Source organism: Trichinella spiralis (assembly GCF_000181795.1).
Source record: "Trichinella spiralis strain ISS 195 chromosome Unknown Scfld2, whole genome shotgun sequence".
Lineage (NCBI taxonomy): Eukaryota > Metazoa > Nematoda > Enoplea > Trichinellida > Trichinellidae > Trichinella > Trichinella spiralis.
The window spans coordinates 8,584,449-8,605,081 of record NW_003526941.1 but is presented as its reverse complement, the minus strand read 5'-3'; the positions used below and the strand labels follow the sequence as shown (position 1 = coordinate 8,605,081).

The 20,633-nt window shown below is 36.2% G+C and overlaps 6 protein-coding genes across 6 annotated transcripts; 5 read left to right on the top strand and 1 right to left on the bottom strand.

Moving 5' to 3' along the window:
- The first annotated feature begins 1,942 nt into the window (after window positions 1-1,942).
- On the top strand, window positions 1,943-6,655 carry Tsp_06948 (putative diacylglycerol kinase accessory domain protein). The gene is made up of 19 exons (XM_003380752.1): window positions 1,943-2,086; window positions 2,475-2,577; window positions 2,728-2,816; window positions 2,937-3,068; window positions 3,157-3,382; window positions 3,461-3,558; window positions 3,683-3,758; window positions 3,831-4,121; window positions 4,189-4,250; window positions 4,340-4,493; window positions 4,569-4,726; window positions 4,874-5,025; window positions 5,096-5,244; window positions 5,301-5,409; window positions 5,476-5,685; window positions 5,789-5,944; window positions 6,044-6,212; window positions 6,286-6,384; window positions 6,476-6,655. The coding sequence occupies exons 1-19, from the start codon at window positions 1,943-1,945 to the stop codon at window positions 6,653-6,655; spliced, it is 2,757 nt and encodes a 918-aa protein (XP_003380800.1).
- A 962-nt stretch (window positions 6,656-7,617) lies between these two features.
- On the top strand, window positions 7,618-8,838 carry Tsp_06947 (abhydrolase domain-containing protein 11). Its single transcript, XM_003380751.1, has 5 exons — window positions 7,618-7,788; window positions 7,848-8,027; window positions 8,106-8,276; window positions 8,397-8,584; window positions 8,703-8,838. Exons 1-5 carry the CDS (start codon window positions 7,618-7,620, stop codon window positions 8,836-8,838), a joined length of 846 nt encoding a protein of 281 aa, XP_003380799.1.
- A 920-nt stretch (window positions 8,839-9,758) lies between these two features.
- Window positions 9,759-13,871, bottom strand: Tsp_06946 (conserved hypothetical protein). Its single transcript, XM_003380750.1, has 18 exons — window positions 13,816-13,871; window positions 13,454-13,660; window positions 13,346-13,394; window positions 13,194-13,286; window positions 12,990-13,096; window positions 12,725-12,918; window positions 12,448-12,653; window positions 12,204-12,388; window positions 12,062-12,143; window positions 11,810-11,975; window positions 11,584-11,719; window positions 11,372-11,498; window positions 11,068-11,343; window positions 10,899-10,981; window positions 10,470-10,842; window positions 10,311-10,421; window positions 9,882-10,213; window positions 9,759-9,810 (listed from the first exon to the last, which is right to left on the bottom strand). Exons 1-18 carry the CDS (start codon window positions 13,869-13,871, stop codon window positions 9,759-9,761), a joined length of 2,835 nt encoding a protein of 944 aa, XP_003380798.1.
- A 1,698-nt stretch (window positions 13,872-15,569) lies between these two features.
- On the top strand, window positions 15,570-16,254 carry Tsp_06945 (hypothetical protein). The gene is made up of 2 exons (XM_003380749.1): window positions 15,570-15,694; window positions 15,903-16,254. Exons 1-2 carry the CDS (start codon window positions 15,570-15,572, stop codon window positions 16,252-16,254), a joined length of 477 nt encoding a protein of 158 aa, XP_003380797.1.
- A 1,619-nt stretch (window positions 16,255-17,873) lies between these two features.
- Tsp_06944 (conserved hypothetical protein) lies at window positions 17,874-18,554 on the top strand. Its single transcript, XM_003380748.1, has one exon. It carries the CDS (start codon window positions 17,874-17,876, stop codon window positions 18,552-18,554), a length of 681 nt encoding a protein of 226 aa, XP_003380796.1.
- Window positions 18,555-19,577: 1,023 nt separating this feature from the next.
- Tsp_06943 (protein Mo25) lies at window positions 19,578-20,321 on the top strand. Its single transcript, XM_003380747.1, has 3 exons — window positions 19,578-19,745; window positions 19,773-19,937; window positions 20,199-20,321. The coding sequence occupies exons 1-3, from the start codon at window positions 19,578-19,580 to the stop codon at window positions 20,319-20,321; spliced, it is 456 nt and encodes a 151-aa protein (XP_003380795.1).
- Window positions 20,322-20,633: the final 312 nt, after the last annotated feature.

Here is a 20,633-nt window from a genome sequence, read left to right as displayed (position 1 = left end):
TGATAGCTGTGACTAGATGACTTCAACAGCTTTGTTTAATATGACAAATAATCAATTCTCTTGCGTACGTTTTAGAATTGTTGTGATCAATTTTCACTTTGAGATGTTTAATTCCTTTTTTCCCTTTTCTTTTACTTATTATTACTAGTAGTATTTTCTCTTCTTTTCCATTCAAACTGTTAATTCTATTAATGACGATTGGCTAGAAATTAAACATTCCAATACCAGAATGAGTGAATTCAACTTTGTACAGCGTTTTCAATTTTGGGTTTGCAAATCTTCCTTCCCTTCATTCATTCTTATTTATTCATTCAAATAAATTTGTGAATTGAACTTCTTGGAAAATGATGCATTTACGACGAATCCATTATGCACTGCAGTAGTAGTAGTAGTAGTAGTAGTAGTAGTAGTAGTAGCCGAGGTTGAATGTACATTGTTTTAATTAATATACGGACATATGTGTACATTTGCGTGCAATAGTTTGTGGTAAATCTACTTTTCCATTGATGGCTGAGCTTGTTGGCATGCTGTGCCGCCGCAACAGCGCGGTTGGAACTGTTGCGACAAATCCCTCGAGTTGGGAAGACAAGACGCTTGTCGCGATGAGAATCGATTGCCGTTTAGTTGATTCTACAATTTCACATTTCTACCCCTTTTAAAATTTAACTCCAACAATCGATCGATTCGACTTGGTTTACAGCAAAGTTATTATTATTATTATTATTACTATTATTACAATCATAAAATAGAATTTTGTGTTTGCTTCAAACAACCTCTATAGCAGCATGTCAGTTAACTGAAAAAGTTGAAACCTAATAAATTGGAAAATAACAACACTTTTGTGAAAAGTGTAATTTTTTAAATTATCACAATACATTTTCATTGTTGTACAGAAATTATAATAGAAAGGAATTAGGAGAGCTTATTGAAAACAAAAAAAACAATTTTTTTTGATAATGCACTTTGATGTGTGCTTTTGCATTTCGAGTGATTGAGAAATCGGACGGACGGAGGATGGATGTATTCTGTCAGTTATATTGATTTTCTCCTTTCTGAGCATGAAGTGCAGAATTTATTTTTATCATTGTTTTTTTTATTTTTAATATAATTGCACAGATTATATGCTTTGTTATTGTTGTTTTTTTCTCTTTTTGGCTTCTTTCAGCTTAATGAAATTTGACGTAAAATCGTTGTTGACTTGTTTATGAAAATATTTTTTTTTCAATTTTCTTACTCATTTAGCACTGATTGCAATAATAATAATAATAATAATAATTTTGTTTATTATGTTTAGCTTGCAATTTCATTTGTCACGAAAAATGCCTTAAAACGGTGGCCTCTTTTTGCTCTGGTATCGCTATGCAGCTCATCAAGGTAAGAATTTTATTTTTTTTATTTTTGCTTTCTTTTGCTTTTCAATTTTTCAACATATTATGGGGGAGCGCTTTTGAATGGGAAATTTTTCGAACGTCGATAGCTTCTGCTTTTCACCGATACTGTATTATAAATGCATAAGCTGTCATGAGCACAGAATCAGATTGTTTATTTTCTTTGATTAAAGAATTTAGATAATAATAATTATTATTATTTCAAAAAAACATTATGAAAATCGTCGATTGTTCAGCTTTTTTATTATTCTCTTGATATTTTCATAAATGAAGAACAAATAGCCGAACACTTTCGCTGAGAATTAATTGTATAGAAAAGATATATTATTATTCTTATTGTTTACTGTGTATTATTTCTGTTTCATTTTTGTTAAAGTTGTTAAACTGAGAAGATGGGCATTGGAATTAAATTTATTTATTTATTCAGTCATTCGTCGGTTGATGGATGAATATTGTTCAATTTTCTTTGCAAAATCAGAACCAAGAATCAGAATTTGCTCAAGCAGCAATGCTTATTGACTTTCAGAGCACCTCTCAATTAATACATATTCAAGATGGATCAACTGAACTGCTTTTCATCTGTAACAGTTGGTCGAAAAGTTTTCCACATTATATTTACTTTGTCAAAATCGATGAATCCGATTTACCACTGTAATGTGGATATGTATGCATATGTAGATGTAGATGTAGGTGTAGGCGTATGTGTGCTTGCAGATCTTTGTTCTTCTGTTTGTGTTTTCAACATTTAATGGTTAAATTTTAAAATCGTGAGGATTTTATTTGCAATTTTCCAATTGAAAATCCTGAACAACACATGGAATAATTTTCAGCCGTTTAGGTGCAATTTTAAAAAGCACAAAATGCTGATTGTTACTTTAAATAATGAATGAATGAATGAAATAAGATGAAACTTTTTATTACTTTTTTGCACACTCAACTTTTGTAATGTTGCAAAGAAATTTATCCTATTACAACGTTACTGAGATATATGTTGATTTAAAGTATTTTTGATAATTACAAAGCACAGACAAAACTAAAAATAAAATGCACAATTCTTATTTTTGAATAATTTTCATTTTTGTAAAGAATCCCGTTGCTCACTGCTGGTCAGAGCCTGGGTTTGTGAAAAGAAAATTTTGTCTCGTGTGTCGGAAGAAAACTGACGACGTTGAATCGGTCGAATGTGAAGGTGAGTTGCTAATTTTTTTATTTTTTGAATTTCCATTCTCTGCATTACTTCAGTGATTTTTCAGTGCACAATGTAGGAAATGTATTTTTGCCTCAGTTTTTAGTTATTATTGTTGTTTGAATGAAAGAAAAATGCATTTTTTCTTTTTAGTATGTGACTACTACGTGCACGTGGATTGTCTGGATTTGGCAGTGAGTGATTGCCGCGAGGCGAGCACGTTCATCTCTAGCTTAGAACCGGTAAGCTGTTACTGTTTTTTAACCCGTGTGTGGTTTTATTTATGTACACATGAAAATAACAGCAACGTTGTTGCTTTGTATTGGAGGAATAAATATTTATTTTTATTAATTATTTTCAAGACTACTCAGCGGCAGCGTCATCATTGGAGAGAAGGGAATTTGAATCCTGGTTCCAAGTGTACAGTATGTCGCAAGAGTTGTTGGTCTTCGGAATGTTTAGCTGGTATGCGATGTCAGTGGTGCAATCGGACGGTAACAGAAAAAAATTTCCATCATCATCATCTTCTTCTTCTTCTTTTCTTTTTGCCATTTTCTATATTCATTGGTTATTGTTTTTCAGGCGCATGCCATTTGTTATCGACAAATTGTAACCGACTGTGATTTTGGTCCCCTACGACCGATCATGTTACCCCCGAATTGTTTGACCATACCACGGGCTGAGTTACCCATGGAACTCTTGCTGAGCATTAAACGGCGAGAAAAAGAAGTTCCAGTTTCACCATCGAAAAATTCCGAAGATTTTTCCAGCTCACTTCTAGAAGATCCAAATCGAGAAAAGGATGACAGTAAGCTGCATTTTAAAAAATGTTGACAATATTATTATTATTATTGCTGTTGTTCTATTCGTTCTGTTCTGTTTGTAGATGAAATTTTACGAGTGTACGATGGAAATGTATCTTATGAAAATAACGTTTTCCGCACGTGTAGCGTTCCGAGGTCAGCATCATTGGATCAAATCCTTGTAAGTACATCATTATGTTATTATTTGAGAGAACGTTTTAGCAGTTGTTTTTTTCTAAAAAATCATTGTTGCCCCAAGTATTACTTCAATTGCCAATTTCATTTCATTTCATTTACACTTGCAGGAAGCTATACTGCGATCATTTCATATTTATGACAATCCAGCTTACTATATGCTGACCTATATCAAAGAAGTAGATGGTAATATTTGTTTTCTTGGAAAAAAATACATGGCGTACATGTATATGCTGCATGATTTTGGATTTTATATAGATCGTATCGTGGAATATCCTCTAGAGAGAGGGGAACCGTTGAAAGGAATTCGAAATTCACAAAATGGCAGGTTGTCACTTTTTCTACGTTACAACAACCCGAACTGCGATGAAACGATCACTTTGAAAGTATACGGCGGTTGGCTACGTATACCTATCACATTTTGCACTGTAACCATCACTCCAACAACTACAACTGACGAGGTGATCTCTGAAGCGCTGTCTCAAGTTGGCATGCCAAGTCTCAGCAGTAGCATGTACAATTTGGTCGAAGTGGAACTCAGTCGTGGAGGTGAGTTGGTAGTTTTGCTTTTCTCACTTTGATTTGATTTGATTTGAATTTTCTTTTTTCATTTCAGTGGTTGAAAAGACACTGGATCCTCTAGAGCCTGTGATGCCTTTGCTGCTCGCACAGCAACGAGTAAGTGCTGTTTTGTTGTAGTAGAGTTTTGTAGTTTTGTTCATTTTTGCATCTCTTTTTTACGTTTTTCTTTTGTGCTTGTCCATCAGAATTCGTTGAAACGATATTTGTCCACTCGGTACTATTTGCAAGAGAAAGAAGATCCTCACGGTTCGACCGTGTCGTTGTTCGTTGCCAACTTACCACCGACATTGACCCAGAAGCAGTACGAAAAAATACTGTTGCGATTGCTTGAAACGGAAAGTAAAAAAAATCCCCCCTACCCAAACAAGCAGAGATTATTTTTTCTTTTTGATAATTTGTTGTTTGCATTTCAAGCGAGACCGTTCAGTGCAATTGGTCCGATTTACTTTGAATATGGTTCTTTGGTGATGACGTTCAATTCACCCAAAGTGGCGACAAAAGTTTGCCTAAAATTGCAAGATGTCAGCTATGAGGAACGAAAATTGCTCGTACTTTGCCTTCCAAATATACAGGTATTTTTGTAATTTAATTTTAAACTTAAACTGTCATTTTGATTCGAAGAAAAGCAAAACAACATCGGAATGGAGAAAAATATGCGTGAAATAGAAAATGTTGTTTTCTTTTTAAAAAACTGTTGTTCATATGTTAATTTTTTCAAGGCGCACATGATTCCTGCCGACGTGGAGCCTTTGGTGGTGCTGGTGAACATGCGCAGTGGTGGTTGTCAAGGAGCTGAATTGATTCGGTCGTTTCGCAAGCTGCTCAATCCGTTCCAAGTTTTTGACGTGATGAACGGTGGACCGTTGGTTGCGTACGTTGTTTTTTTTTTCTTCATCATCAGAATTGATTGATCGAATAATTATTCAAATAATTATCTGTAGACTTTATGTGTTTCGAAATGTTCCGAAATATAAAATTCTCGTCTGCGGTGGTGACGGAACGGCTGGATGGGTGCTTCAGTGTTTGGATATTGTCGGTCAAGATTCGGTCTGCTCATCACCACCTTGCGCATTGCTACCGTTGGGCACAGGTTTCAGTTTTTAGAAATAATGAATTAATAATGAATTGTTTCTGTGTTTGTTTCAGGCAATGATTTGGCTAGAGTACTTCGTTGGGGTTCAGGATATACAGGTCAAGAAGATCCGCTTCAAATATTGAAAGATATCATAGAGGCGGATGAAGTTCGTTTGGATAGGTAAATTTTAGCGATAGATTTTGCAGTTTATTCGTAGTTTGCATGTGAAAATATTCGTTTTCACAGGTGGACGGTGGTTTTTCATCCACAAGAGCCATCGTCTGAATTGCCGTGCGCCTTGGAGCAGAACCCGGATCGAGCTTTGCCGATGAACAATCCCGAAGATCAGACGTCGATGATTATCATGAACAACTATTTCGGCATTGGCTTGGACGCTGAAGTCTGTTTAGGCTTTGACAAAGCGCGCAAACTGAATCCGGACAAATTCAATAGCAGGTGATAATGATGATTTTTTTGTGTCTTCTCATTTGCCGACTTTTTGAAGAAAAATTACAAATAATATTAATAATAATATTGGTACATTTTTACTTTGTTGCAGAATTCACAATAAAGGCGTCTACGCACGAATTGGTCTGAAGAAAATGGTCAACCGAAAATTGTGTCGAGATATACAACGGAAAATTAAGTTGGAAGTCGACGGTAGAGTGTTCGAATTGCCCAGTCTCGAAGGCATAATTATTTTGAACATTATGAGGTTTGTGTATTGGTGAAAAAAAACACAATCCATTTGCATTTTATTATGATATGACCCGTAAAAAACAATTTACTGAAGAATAATGAGATATTAATTTAGTTGGGGTTCTGGTTCCAATCCTTGGGGTCCGGAAAAGGAAGAAGTTGGCTTCACAAAACCGAATCACGATGACGGTCTTCTCGAAGTGATTGGCATTACAGGCATTGTTCATTTGGGACAGATGCAGGCAGGTTTCAGTTCAGGCATTCGTCTTGCTCAAGGCGGTCATGTAAAAGCAGTTTTTATTATTTTCATTTCAACACATCTTCTCATATTTCTTTTTTCTTTTTTCATTTTTAAAGGTAAAAATTACCACGTTCACAGACATGCCGGTTCATGTGGACGGTGAACCGCAGATGTCGCCGCCGGGCACGTTCACAATTCTCAAATCAGCGCTGAAGGTAACAATAATAATAATAATAATAATTGATTTCAGTGGAACTGATTGTGTTGCTTCATTGGGTTGGATGAAATTTGAAATGCTAATTCCAGGCAACAATGTTGAAAAAGGCGAAGAATAAACGACGCCAAACAACGACGGATGCAAACCCAACGACCACAACCACGACGACAGCATTGCAACGAGAATCGTCCAGTCAAGCGGCTTCGCTTCCTTCAAGTTTATCATCCGGCCCGGTTCTGCAAGCCGAACCAGACGATGACTACTTGTAGGCGCGCCTCTATTTTTGCACAAAAACTTACGTTTATTATAATTCTTTTTTAAAAAATTAATCCCATGTTTTTGTGCACCGCGGGCGTTGCTCAAGTAAAATGAAATCTCAGCTCAAAGTTTTATTTCTCTATTTATTATTCATCTTCTCGGTCTCTTTTTTTTTATGAACTCTTTACACTGTTCACAATTATGTGCATATGTTTGTATGCTGCTCGTGTTGCTGCTGAGCAGAGAATTATTTGTAAGAGTTGAATTTTTCCCGGTGATGTACAAAAATAAAGAACTACAGTTTAGAAACGACAACAAGTTTTCACTTTTTTCTCACTTCATACTAACACAATTGGAAGTTATCAAATAATGAATTGCACAAATCAGGTCTGCATGACTTGCTTTTTGCAATTGAATGAGGTATGAATTTGTTTTTACTTTGTGCCAATAATATCTGAATGAAGAGTAGAAATGTTCAATTTTCTATTCGTGCAATATTATTAATCATTATTATACTGATTTTTTTCCATCATTATGCAGTAAAATCACTGTTGGAAAACAAATCCATTGCAGTTGTTATTAATTCTTTATTATCTTTACAGAAAAGAATACTGTACACTGACGTGAAGAAATATGCAAAAGTGCATCTTGGTTGACGGAGAAAGCCGGTTGAAAATATATGGAGCTTTTAATTTATTAAATAGTATTTTATTATCGTATGTAATATTCTGTATGTTATAAATATAGTGGAATGATGATGATGGTGATATTTAATTTAATTTAATTTATCACTCAGTGACGTATACATGCATATACGTATAATATAGTTGATTTTCTATCAGTGAATGCTTTGTATATTTTTTCAACAGTCGATTGAATTAGCTGCTAGTTATAGATGCTTTTCATACACGCTTTATGCAGTGTGAGGTGGTGCAGCACTAATGGGTTTGTTGACATTATTTGTACAAATGTAATGGAAATGTTTGTAATGCTCAGTGATTATAGTCTTCCTCTGGCGTATAAAACGTATTTCGGTCGACATGACAGCTCAAAAGGGTCTCTTATTATATTGCACGGTTTATTTGGCCACAAAGGAAATTGGCGTTCTTTGAGCGCCGCACTGAGTCAAAAATTGAATCGCAAGGTATGCAAATGCGACTGTTGAACATTTAACCGGTTCGATGTAGCTTTGACGCAGCTCAGGTATTCGCTGTGGATTTGAGAAACCATGGCGACAGTCCTCATCATTGGAGCATGACTGTCCCAGAGATGGCCGACGACGTGATCGCGTTGATCAAAGATTTAAATATTGCCGGTGACCAACTTGGAATCATCGGGCACAGTATGGGAGGCAAAGTGGCGGCCCATTTGGCACTGCGTCAAGTAAAATTAGCGAAATTGATTTTTCTTTCAAATTCACAATTTAAAGCTTGTATTTGTTGATTTTTCTTCTCCAATCAGCCATCACTGTTGGGCAAATTGCTTTTGGAAGATATGATTCCAAAGAAAATTGATCAACCGCAAGAGACGGTACTACTTTGCTTAAAAGCGCTGAATCAGTGCGAATTGCCGCAGATGGATTTAACCAAAGCCAGGAAGATTGCCTATCAGCAACTGTTTTCGGTGATCCAAGTATGCTATTTGATTTTGATTTAAATTTAATTAATTTGTTTTTTTTTCATTTTGTTTCATGAAATTGTTAAATTTTGCTGCTGTTGGCGAGAAACAGAAAAAAAGTGCTGTTAATTTTAGGATGCTGAAATGACACATTTCTTGTTAACGAGTTTGATGTTGGACAAGCATGGAAAGCCAGTGTGGAAGTTCAACATCAGTGCTATTGAAAATAATTTGCAGCAAATGTTCTTCTATGAGGTAGAATCGAAAAACATGTTTGAAGGTCCCACGTTCGTTGTTCACGGCAAACGTTCAGACTACGTTAAGTAAGCAAGGTTTGATTTCATTTTGACATTGATTGTTCGCTGAATAAAAATTTATCCTTTTCTTACGTATTGGTTTAATTCAGTTTATTTCGATGTTATTTTTGTTTAATGTTCACAGACCCGCAGATGTGCCGTTCATGTTGAACTTTTTTCCTAAATTACGCTTTCAATGCATTGCCGAAGCTGGTCATTGGGTGCATACGGATCGACCAAGTGAATTCTTATCCGCGGCGGTAGACTTTTTCAGGCGATAAATTTTTTTCATTAGAGGTATCATTTTTATTATGATGAACAGTTGTGTGGAAATGTACATTTCTTAGAAGTATATTCGCTATTGATCATGATTATATATGACTGTGCGCATGTAAACTAATCTATTCGATTGTACAGTGCGTGCAATTATTATTACACTTATACATTGCTTATGCTTGCTTTTCAATTGAAACAAAAAGGTATAATTTTTTTGTTGTCCTTTCTTTTATTTTGAAATTTATTTCAACAAATGCATACGATATATATACGACTAGCAAATATATGTATATATATATATATGTGTGTGTGTACAGCTATTGTTGTAAATTCTCGGTGCATTCGTTGGTAGATTTGAAGAATGATTGTACAATCTTTAGGCGCGTAATTTTCACCAGTTTACAAACCGCTCGATAAAGCAAAGTTAAAATTATGTTCGTGACAATGATGAACAACAGTAGAAGTACCCAAAACTGCCAGCTAAATGTGTAGACTACTGGTTCTTCAGGTGGCGACACTTGGTAAACCATCATATCTCTAAACAATGGAACATTATCGACTGAAAATGCAAAATTGAAGATTCGAATCATAAAAAAAACACTAACCTGACAAAATCCATTTCCAATTTGATTTATGGCAGTATAAGGATCACGTCACTCCGCGTTGAAATGAACCGAAAAGGAAAGATATTTCGTCCAACTGAAATTTTGTTTTGCCCACACTTACACCTCCAATGCAGTAGCATACTGTAATTTTGTCAGGTACGATTTTTTTTAATTATTAACACAGTAAGATTTCACGTTTTCAATTTCGTCGATAATCATTGAAAGACAAGGTATTTTTTGGTAATCAGGATGTTATTTAAATTTGGTTATTGTTTTCCTGAATAAGAGAAGAAGCTATAGAGTGACAGTCAGTCAGTCAGTCAACCTGCGATAGAGGTAGATGTTGTTAGTACAAGTAGTCGTGAACTTATACTGTAAATATTGTTTATTGTAATGGAATAATCAATATATAAAAGTTATTTTAAGAAAAGAATCCCATTCACTTGTCTTGACTGGACAAAGTATCTTTGTAATGCCTGTATTGCTTCAAAGCGAACTGTGTAAACGACATGTTGTCCGTTGAATCACCTCCAAAAGTTTCCATCAACATAATTTTGTTATTTTCCATCCATTCTGGAAATGGTTCCACCGTTTTCACGCTGGCTTGATGCTTTTCCGTATATCTGAATTGGTCGAGTGATATTGGAGTTGTTTTCTTTTCAGTTGGGGCAAACAAATCTTGCGAAAACTGATTTTCACTTTCTGTCGGCAATGACCATGTTGAAATCAGTGAAGTTTGTTTGCTGCTACTTTTGTTGCTACCTTGAGATTTTTCCTGAAATGTAAAATAGATGTATTCACCAAATACAGATATATATATATATATATATGATGTAAAGTTTTGAAATTTGAAATTTTTTTTTGAAATTTACTGCTGTAGTTGTTTTTTGATCATATTTGGTGAGTAGTCTTTTTTTTGGAGTTGACTTGTCGAAAATGCTTTCCCCATCGTCGGTAAAAGTGTTGCTACTTTGAGAGGTACGCTGAAATAGAGCAGTTTATTGTCATTAATTTCGCGCGAAAAAACAGACGATCACTTTGAAAGGATTTCGACTGGTTGGTGTTTTGAAATTGGGCACTAGCAAAGATGACGTCACGTCTGACAAATCAGTAGCGGCGGATGCATCCGTCATGCTCACATCCTGCATGAAGGACAGCGAACTCAAAGTTGAAGATGGTGTTGAAGTGAACGCCGGTAGCTGTTGGCGTTGTTTCTCTGTCACGGTTCGAATAACAATTGATCGTTGGGTTGACTGTTGATTTGTATTTTGTGCTGTTATCGTCATTTGTTGTTGTTCTTGCTCTTGTTTTTTGGTATTCCTTCTTTCCAACAGCTCCTGCTTCTGTTCGAACAGGCGAGCAAGCTTTTCCGCCAACAGCTTGCATCTGTTCTCGTTGGCATATCTGAAATGCAAATTTCATTTTCCACCAGTGAGGAGACACAATCTCAACGAATATACTTGATGAACGTTTTCAACGATTTGCACGACGCTAAAGATGCAATGTCGTACGCTCGGGCGTATCGTTCCGTTTTGCATGCGATCTAACAATATTGATTGATGCATTCAATTAATTCAATATGGAATTCATAACAGTGGAAAAATTAAAGTAAGTTTTTCTTTTTCATACGGCAAACGTTTTCAACAATTCTTTCCTGTCAGCATATTCCAGTTCGACTTCGCTGTTGGCCAAAACTCGGCTCTGGATCGAAGAAATCATTATCGGCTGCTCGATTTCAGTTCTGCCCAAATTGCAATCGCACAAATCCACATTCCACTTCACTTGAACCATCACAGGCTTCGGAGCAAAAGCTGGATACAACGACTTGTTGCAAGGGACGCAGAGCACTTCACACGACGATTCCAATACATCTACTGGCCACAAATGGTCGTAAACGTGGTAAGCCTGAAAAATTTCTTTTCGTTTTCTTTACTTCTTCCATGCCAGTAAATTGTGTTACCGCTTTTGTTAAATCACAAGCTAACAGCCAAATACCACCGGATAAAATGCGCACTGTACCCTTCGAATCAGCTGTGCAACAATTTCCTTTCTCTGTCACGCTATGAATGGGGTAAATATTATTTATTATTGAATAATGTGGTTGCTTTTTTTGGAAATACTGAAAGAAATTTGTCAACTTACCACAGCCAAGTAAGAGTGGCTCCAGCGCTCAACGCCACTGCATAAGTTCCGAGCAGTTGGATCTTGTCTCCTACACTTTCGGTGGACCAGTTGAGAGCGTACAAGGAACAACGTAACGATGCTTGTTGACCGATGAAAGCTGAATTTTTATTTTTATTTTTATTTTTATGCAAACAAATATCATTCAACGCCACATGCTTGCGTAAGTGATAAACCAATAAGTAAGTACTTGTTCCTTCTTTGTAAACGACGGCCAGTCGTTCACCTCTTGCAGTCATGGTAACTATGGAACCATTTAAACAGCTAGTCCACAACGGGAAACCGGACAATGTGTAGACACGCAACAGCAATTTGCTGGACACAAACGCAACCCAACCTTTGCCAATGCACAAACACTGCAGCAGATGTTGAATGTTACGATTGAAAAAGATAAAGGTATAAAGTATGGTTGGTTGTATGTGTCAGAAAGGAAAAACTTTACTTCAATACTTTCTGATTCAGGCAAATCTGCCGACCATTCTTTCGAAGCATCCCAAGAAGCGAAATGAGCGACGAAAATTTGACTGAACAATTTTATTTTTTAAAAAAAAAAAGTTTTTTCTCTTTGTTTCCTTCACATGTACCTGTTATTTGTGGCTGTTTTCGCAGAGGCGAATGCTATCGCTTCATCGGATAGATCTCCGGCAAAAAATTCCGTAACTGCATTATCAAAATGGAGAGAATGATGAACAGACGGATCGTGAAATTCGACATCTATACCGTCCAGTTCACCGGAAATTTGTTTCACCACTCCGAAGGCATTCCATTTCTGAAGAAAAGAGAAAAGAAATGTCAATAAGTAATTAATTGCATGAATTAGAAAATTACCATATAGCGTTTCTGATGATTGAGAGGTGTAGAAGCAGAGGCAAACGGTTTCAGTTCTGTCGATTTTGCCCACTTTTTAAAAATATGCAACATTTGCTCTTCAGAAACCACTGCTGTTCCACCACCACCACCACCAGCAGCAGGTGTACCGGCATCTTCGCTCAACTGCGTCATAAATTGAGATTTTATTGCTCCAAGATCGAAATCTTAATCAAAAACAAATTTCAATCATTTCTTTTTTTTAGATTGTGAAAGTTTCTATTTATTTGTTCTCTACCTTTGGAATCCTCGTCGTCAATTATAGCAATTTTACGACCAACTGATAAAGCTGTTTCTGTATCTTTTTCGTTCGCTGCTGTACTGTTCAAATTTTTCCACACACCAACGCAACCTTCTATATCGGCCAGCAACAACGAGTCTTGTTCAAATGTATTCCAAATCATATCGGCCATAGTTTTCGATGTAGTTTCTCTGGAAAATATGGAAATACCTGAAGTTAGCTAACAAGCGGCTGAAAGAAGACCAGCAGTGAGAAGTTTTACTTGAAAAGGCAAGTCGACGTAACGACATCGTATATACACAATGAACCATCCATGTAAGCCGCCGCTAGCATTTTCCCGCTCGGATCAAACACGCAGATACTACACGGCTAAAACATAAACTTCATTTAGAATGGAAATGAAAATATTCGGTAATGTGTAGTTTGAGTGATAAAGAATTTTAATTCAAATGTCAAACTTTCTTACACTTGTTACATTTTCACATTGCAACTCCGATTTCAGATTCCAAGATTCTCTGGTGTACAGTTTGACCACATTTTCAGATGGAACGGCCAAGAGCTTGAAATAGTATCAATGCAATCAGTAAAAAGTAACCCTCATAATGCAGTCAGTCTTACTTCGCTGGAATTTGGTGACCAGTCTATTTTAAGCATTGGATCTGACAAGCTGAAATGAAATTTTTATTCCATATTTGCCAACAATGAACCATCAGTCTGGATACCTACCTGAATTCAGAAGAACTTTTCAATATTGGCAAGGATTTCATGCACTGGCTATCCGAAAGTCGCCATATTTTCAAGCAGCTATCACACGAAGATGTAGCGGCGTATGTTTCCGATGAATCCACCGCGACACTGAGCACAGGGCCACCGTGCCCTTCCAGAGAAGTGAATGACTTGTCCTCCACATTAACATACTTTACCGTGAAATCACTGTAAAACATGAACAAAATTTTTGAATTAAAATACATTTCACTGTTTTTTTTCAGCCGTATCATTGGAAAAGGCAAAATCATAACGCGATATTAACTTTTTTCAACAGTAAGAAATGTAATAATCTTACCAGCTGGAGACGAGAATATGGGTACCTGTGGGCGAAACGACGATTCTGGTAATTGGAAGAGAACAACGAGTCACGGTGCATACGAACTCTCCATTAAGTAAATTGTATTCGTTTACGGTATTCGTTTCAGTTGCGACAAAAGCACGATTTCCCTTGAAAAATATTTCGATTTCACGTCAAGCCAGTCGAAAACAAACACAGACGGCAATTCATACTGAACAAGCAACGGCAGTGATACATTCAGTAATATCGTATGTTCTTGTTTCTTCCTGTTCGAAGTCTTTCCATGCTCGAATTTGACCATCTTCACCAGCGCTGATTATCAACCTAAAAAAATGTACATGAAAAGTTGTTTGCTAACATCAGACATCAGCATAATTGATTATTTAATTTTACCGTTCTTCAGAATTCAGCGATAAACTCACTATTCCAGAAATATGGCCAAAACGAAATGGAACAAGCGATGCCATCACTTCGAGCAGTCTGCGCGCCAATTCTTTCGGTACAGTAATATATTTATATATGATAATTAAGGTAACATTTTATAACTTTGGAATTGTCGTGTAAATTTCGAAATAATACACTGAAAAATTGCATTGAACTTGCATTCAGTTATACGTATATATGATCCGCTTTGCTACATTTGCTTGGTAAAGATTTTGCATACTGTAGCTGCCCTTGACCCGTAATATATTTGAAAAATTTTGAAATTTATTATTTTCATATAAATTCATGTATTCAATATAAGTTAAATTAATGAAATGTTTTGAAAATTTTAATTATAAATTTATAAATATCAGCTGAAATTTTAAACGTTCATGTTCGATTTTCTAAATTTGTACCTACTTTTTAAAAAAATAACCGTGTTTCTCTTGTATTCTAGAAGGGGAAAATTTGGCGGTAAAATGATGGCAGCAAATTCAAATAATTTAGCAAAATTGGTTATCCGAGCTTTATTATCAATTGTATCATATTATTCGTCACAAAATAAGAATTGCTCATCTCCAGATTTGTTTGCTTTACGTTTTATCGAAGGTTAGTTGGTGTAATTGTCAATTTCAATCGCCTCAAAATTTAATTTCCGTAATTTTGCATTTTATTTTTTTCTCTTTTGATCTTATTAGGACAAAGTCCGTTAATTTTGAAAGAGAGCAACTTTATCCGCGGTGCATTTGAAAATGATCTGATCAAATTGCAAGAAAATGTTTCATTGTTAGCAGAAAGAAAGGTGCATTGCGTACGACAAGCAGATGCTGAAATATTTGCAAAGGTGCGATTTTATTAGCCGAAAAGAACAAGAGAAAAATTATTTCTCATTTCTGTTTTTAGACTGAGTATTTTTCTCGCCAATTTACATTTTTCCCAAAGCGTTTGAATTTACAGCCTGTTCGTCGTTGGCGCCAGTTATCTCCAGAACTAGCTGGTGATACTTCAAGCGACAGCTATGAAATATTGAAGTTTAAATTTTTGAACTGCGTATCGAAGCTGAATCAGGTGATGAAGTGTTCGGAAATAAATGGCAAAGGTACGAAAACAGACCAGAGCTGCAATTGGACATGCGACGACATACCTGAGGAATGTTATCGATATTTGTTGCACGAAAAGCGTTTGCAGTGTTCTCATTTGGTTGGTCGAGTTTTGCTGACAGTTGCATTTGAAGTGGTATTTGTTTCTCATTTTAAATTGTATCTGTAATTTTTCCCTTATCTTCAACACAATCCATTCAGGCAAACTGTTTGCGGACGTTGCAAAATCATCTTCGTGAATTGAAATTCCGTGATGGCCTTATCGATTTGCGAACCGAATTGTGCTCAAATCTATTTTATTTACTCGAAAATAGATATACCGCCCGACGTGAACCTGAAAAGCAAGAACCTTTGGGCTTGGCCATGCGTACGCTCACAGTTTTCTTTCTTAATTAATTTTTCTTTTTTGAAGATTTCATGTATATTTTTTTGCATATATATAGAATTTGCATGTGGGCATTTGGGTTATTATGAATTTCTTCGATTAAGTTGGCTTCCTTTACTTATCAACGGTCAGCACGAAAGCGGGTGCTACACTTCTGCGGGAAGTTCAGGTAGAATTTCGATTGTTGGTTTTATATTACAGTACTGATCAATTTTTTATTCTTATCTTTGTAGACAAATGTGATGCTTGGACTACTTCACTTGCAAGTTTAGTGCTCGTTTCCTATTTGAGATGTCTTGGTATGAATGCATGTGATGTTACAAGCGGTGCTGGTCGTCCATTTGAATATTACGGAGATCAGCAACCTGAGCAAGTCTACAATAGAAGTGTCCTTCAAGAATTGGATATGATCAGTACGATGAATATCAAATTCAACAAGATCTCTGATTTCACACTTTACTGGTTTATTTTGGCGGTGGCGCTTTTTCTTTTCATCAGCATCAAATTGCAAAGTAAGAAACGACCTTCGTCAGGAATCAAGCAGAAAGTTTAAATAAATAAAAGTAAGTGAATTTCTTTCTTTTTTTATATTTAATTATACTTTGATAAATACTACGTTTTGCACAGCAGATGATGTTAATTTTGTGCATGTGTTTGTTTTTCTTTTTCATCTACTGGGTTTGTCAAAAGTGCGTTTCTCTTACATTGATCATGCGCTACACGAGTTCTACACTAGCACATTACAGTTTTAGTTTTTACAGCAGAGCTTAAATAGTAAATGTAATAAATGGGAAAATATTTTAAAATTTGCAGAAATTCTGTTTTGAGAAATATTTTTTTGTATTGTAATAACTGAGATAATTTTGAATATTTCGAATAAGGTTTGGTATGCGTAGATTTTTTTCTGTGAAATTTAAATATATTATTTTTCCACATTGAAATATTCGGTATTTGTTATATAGAGAGGGAAATTTTTCAGCTTATTTATTTTTGTTTAAATGCTACAACTGAGCAGAAGTAGTTATAAAACTTTTGTTGTGAAAATATGAAGTTTTTGATTTATTCGAATAATATTGGAGAAAATTTTTGAAAGTAATTTATTATTTTTTATCAGTTGGTTTCTGTCTGTTTGTTTTCTCATGTGAGAAAAGGATAAATTTCAAAGCAAGTTCATTGTTATTCAGCAGTTTGTATAGTAAATTGGAATTTTAAAATTCTCTCATGGCAGATTGCTAGCAAGTTTTGCATATTATGCTGCTGCAAGTATTGGATGAATAGAATTATTATGGTTTTGTTTTTATTTAAAATTCACTTTTTTTACTGATGAAAACGTTGAGGAGGAGAGTTGTCAAGTGGAAGAGCAGTGATTAATCGGTTATGCGCACAGTTTATTATATATATATTGCGTGGTTGGTTTGAATTTGTTGATGAAATGACGAATGCAATTGAAATATTTCAATGGTTATATTGTATTTTTAATTTGCCCAACTTAACTTGAAAAATGCATGATGCAGAAAGAATTGCAGTTTGAAGAGAGTTTAGTGAAGTTCTGATGCTGTGATTATTATTGATTGACCAGTGAATTTGAAATGAGACTTATTTCGAAACATTTGATGTCTTCGTGTGTAATCGATGCATCCATCAGTTGAATGCAGTTCATTTTCGTCCTAGCTTGACAGAATAGCATTGTCGCTTAACTGTGTGCCAAGAAATTTTGACAGCTATACTTTAGCGGAAGTGGCAATTTGGCGTCCAAGTGACTGAGATGCAGTGGAACTCATTAATCGTTTGAGCCTGTCGAAATCTTTACCCTTGATTGGGACATAATCATTGGCTGTGGTCGATGAATCTCAGTGGAGATTGGATGTCGATCGCTGAATTGATGATAGTGTAAAGATTGAGTTTATTCGAATAATTGTAAAGAATTGTTCAAAATGATGTTCCACAAAACTATGACCACACAGCGACGTCCAATAAGCCTACGACGACGACGACGAGGAGGAGGGGCAAGAGGATGAAGAATTAGAAGAAGTAGATGATGATGATGATGATGATGATGATGATGGTGATGATGATGTAGTTTGTGACTTGATCTTTCTTGGAATTGGTTTCACTTTTTGAAATTGAAAAACCCAACGAAGAACAAACAACACAATTAGGTGGAATTTCAAGATGGAAAAGAATGGACGATTTCATTGGGGTAGTGGCAATTTTGCCAGAGTGGTACGTCTGCCGTCGGTGAACAATTCACCGAGCGGTTCTTGTGAATCTCTGGCCGACGATTTCGACCAGTTGCTTTCGTTGGACCGTAGACGTTCCACCTACTTTGCTGACGACTATGCTAATTCTCCGGAAAGTTTTCGACGAAGCTTGCAGCAGCTTGAAGAATACCGCAAAATTAGCCACTTGGGCTACAACACTGGTCAGTGCTTCAACATGAGCAGCTCGATCAGCAGCGACTGTGACGACTGGTGTACGGTTGATTTAATGTCGCCGGTTGAACAGCAGAAATTTCTCGTCTGGCCACCGGCCAACCGACCACGTCCGACCACGGAATACGTTGAACTGTCCAAGCCGGACCTGCTGGCGATCAGTGAACAGACCAGACAAATGGAACGACGCAACGAAGAACTGCGTCAAGAGCAGCTGATCCACCACCAGCAAGGGCGTGGCTGTTTCCCAACAGTGAACAGCTGTTTGTTGTTGGATTCCGCTTCGTTGAATTCGAACACCAATACCAGTCGAACAAGCGGCGAAGTACATTCGGTCGACAAGAACAGTCAGTTTTCGAAGCGCAATTTCAAAACGTTTCACACGCACACACTGACGACCAGTGGGAGTCGATTGAAATGATCACATTCTTGTTATTTTTAGATCTGCTTTTTTTCTCGTAGAATATGCAGCTTTTTTTTCTACCTGTTGAAGGAAATTATAGTTTGCATATTGTTGTCATTTACTGCGGCGACGATATTTGTTCACTTTTAGAAAAATATTCAAAGTTAATTGTTGATTTCATCATCTGACTCCAATATGATGATGATGATGATGATTCAAGTTCATTCATTGCTCTTTATTTATTGTTGCATTTATTCATGGCTTGATCGATTGTGAAAAGTGTTTGTTTATTATTCGCCTACTAATAATATTGACATTTCAGACGAGAAAACATGGCTGATATTAACTGGGAAAAAATGCAAAATAAATTTTATTCATTTATTCGTTTTGCATTTTTATTCACGAAGTGCAACATGGTTGAAATTTGGGATTTTTTTCGTCACTTTGGCTAAATGTGCACACAAAAAAAAGGGGCGTCGGTTGTGCAAATGTAAACGCACCTCCCTCCAACCCCTTTTTTTTATTCATCGATTAGAAAGCAAACATTTGAAAAAAAATTCCAAACTTATGCGTGTAAATTTCAAGAAAAAAAAACAACTGATTTATTGTTGTTTTGAAAAATGAAAAAGTTTCGGCGTCATACGTGTGCGGAACGATTTCAAGCGGCACAGCATTCGGTATGCACAGTTTTGTTTTGTTTTCAAAGTGAAAAAATATATACGTATATTTATTTATTTTTTTTTATTTTATCAAATTAGTTCATAAGTGGTCCCATTGTTGAAATTTCCAATCAACCGACGACAAGTTTTCCAATATGACAATTACAGTATGCCAGTGTAATTGAGCATCGCAAAGAAAATACTGTAATTCATTGAAGCGGTTATTTCTGACTGTTTTCACAGTTTTTCTTGAAAACAGACTCGCATCAGGTAATAGAGATTGATTTGACATTTTTTGACATCTTTAAATTGAGTTATTTTTGTCGCTGGTGAGGAGTGTTGTGAATAGCATTAGCAGCGTTTTTTTTATAATTTTGTTCAAATGCCTTTATTTGGTAAGTCGCAAAAACACCCGTCAGACATTGTGAAATCGTTGAAAGATGCGGTGGTCGTTTTGGAACGCGGCGAGAAGAAGTCGGACAAAGTATGCGAATTGAGGTTTTCATTGGAATTGGAATTTTTGATAATTTCACTCGGCGGCGATATTCTTGTTATTTATTTATTTTTTTTTATCAAGGCACAAGAAGAGGCGGCAAGAAATTTACAGGCAGTCAAAGCGGTCCTGTACGGTAGCGGGGACAGCGAACCGCAGACCGAACTGATTGCCCAACTTGCGCAAGAAACTTACAGTTGCGGACTGCTTCCGTTGCTAGTGAACAATTTGGTTCGATTCGATTTTGAGGTAATTGATTCAATTCAATTTTTGCATTGTGTTTGTTATTTTGATTTTAAAATTCAATATAATACCGCCACCGGTGGTGGTCATGATAGTTTGTTCATTTGTGGTGGAATAATTTTGTAAGCACATTGATTGGCGTTGTTTTTCATTTGTTCAGCATTGATCAGCAAAGTATTATTGATGCGATAAGTATTTTTCAACGCACGCGAGGGAGGCGTTTGTTGATTTGCACTTGCACTTGGATATATGGTGAATTGTTTTTAGTCGAAAAAAGATGTTGCATTGATTTTCAACAATCTGCTCAGAAGGCAGATTGGCACCCGAAGCCCGACGGTTGAATACCTGAGTGCCAAGCCGGAAGTTCTCGTAGCACTTATTAAAGGGTAAGTTTTGAACAGCTTGTGTGTGTCTGTCTCTGTGTGTGTGTGTGTTTGATCAATCGCCAAACAGCGTTTCCATTGTGCATGCAAGTCAGTGAGTGTGTGATGAGTAGTAGTCGGCGTTTCGCTCTATCCAACCAACAACGCCGAAACCAATTGCGCCTGTGACGCATTCGCGTGACGAAATGTCTCCTCGTTTTGTTTGATTTTTAAATACTCACTTACATAATTAATGTCATTATTGTACTCCGAAATGGAAAATTCACTCTCGCTAATAGTAAAATTTGCTGCTTTCAATTCAATCTCAATTCGGTCATCG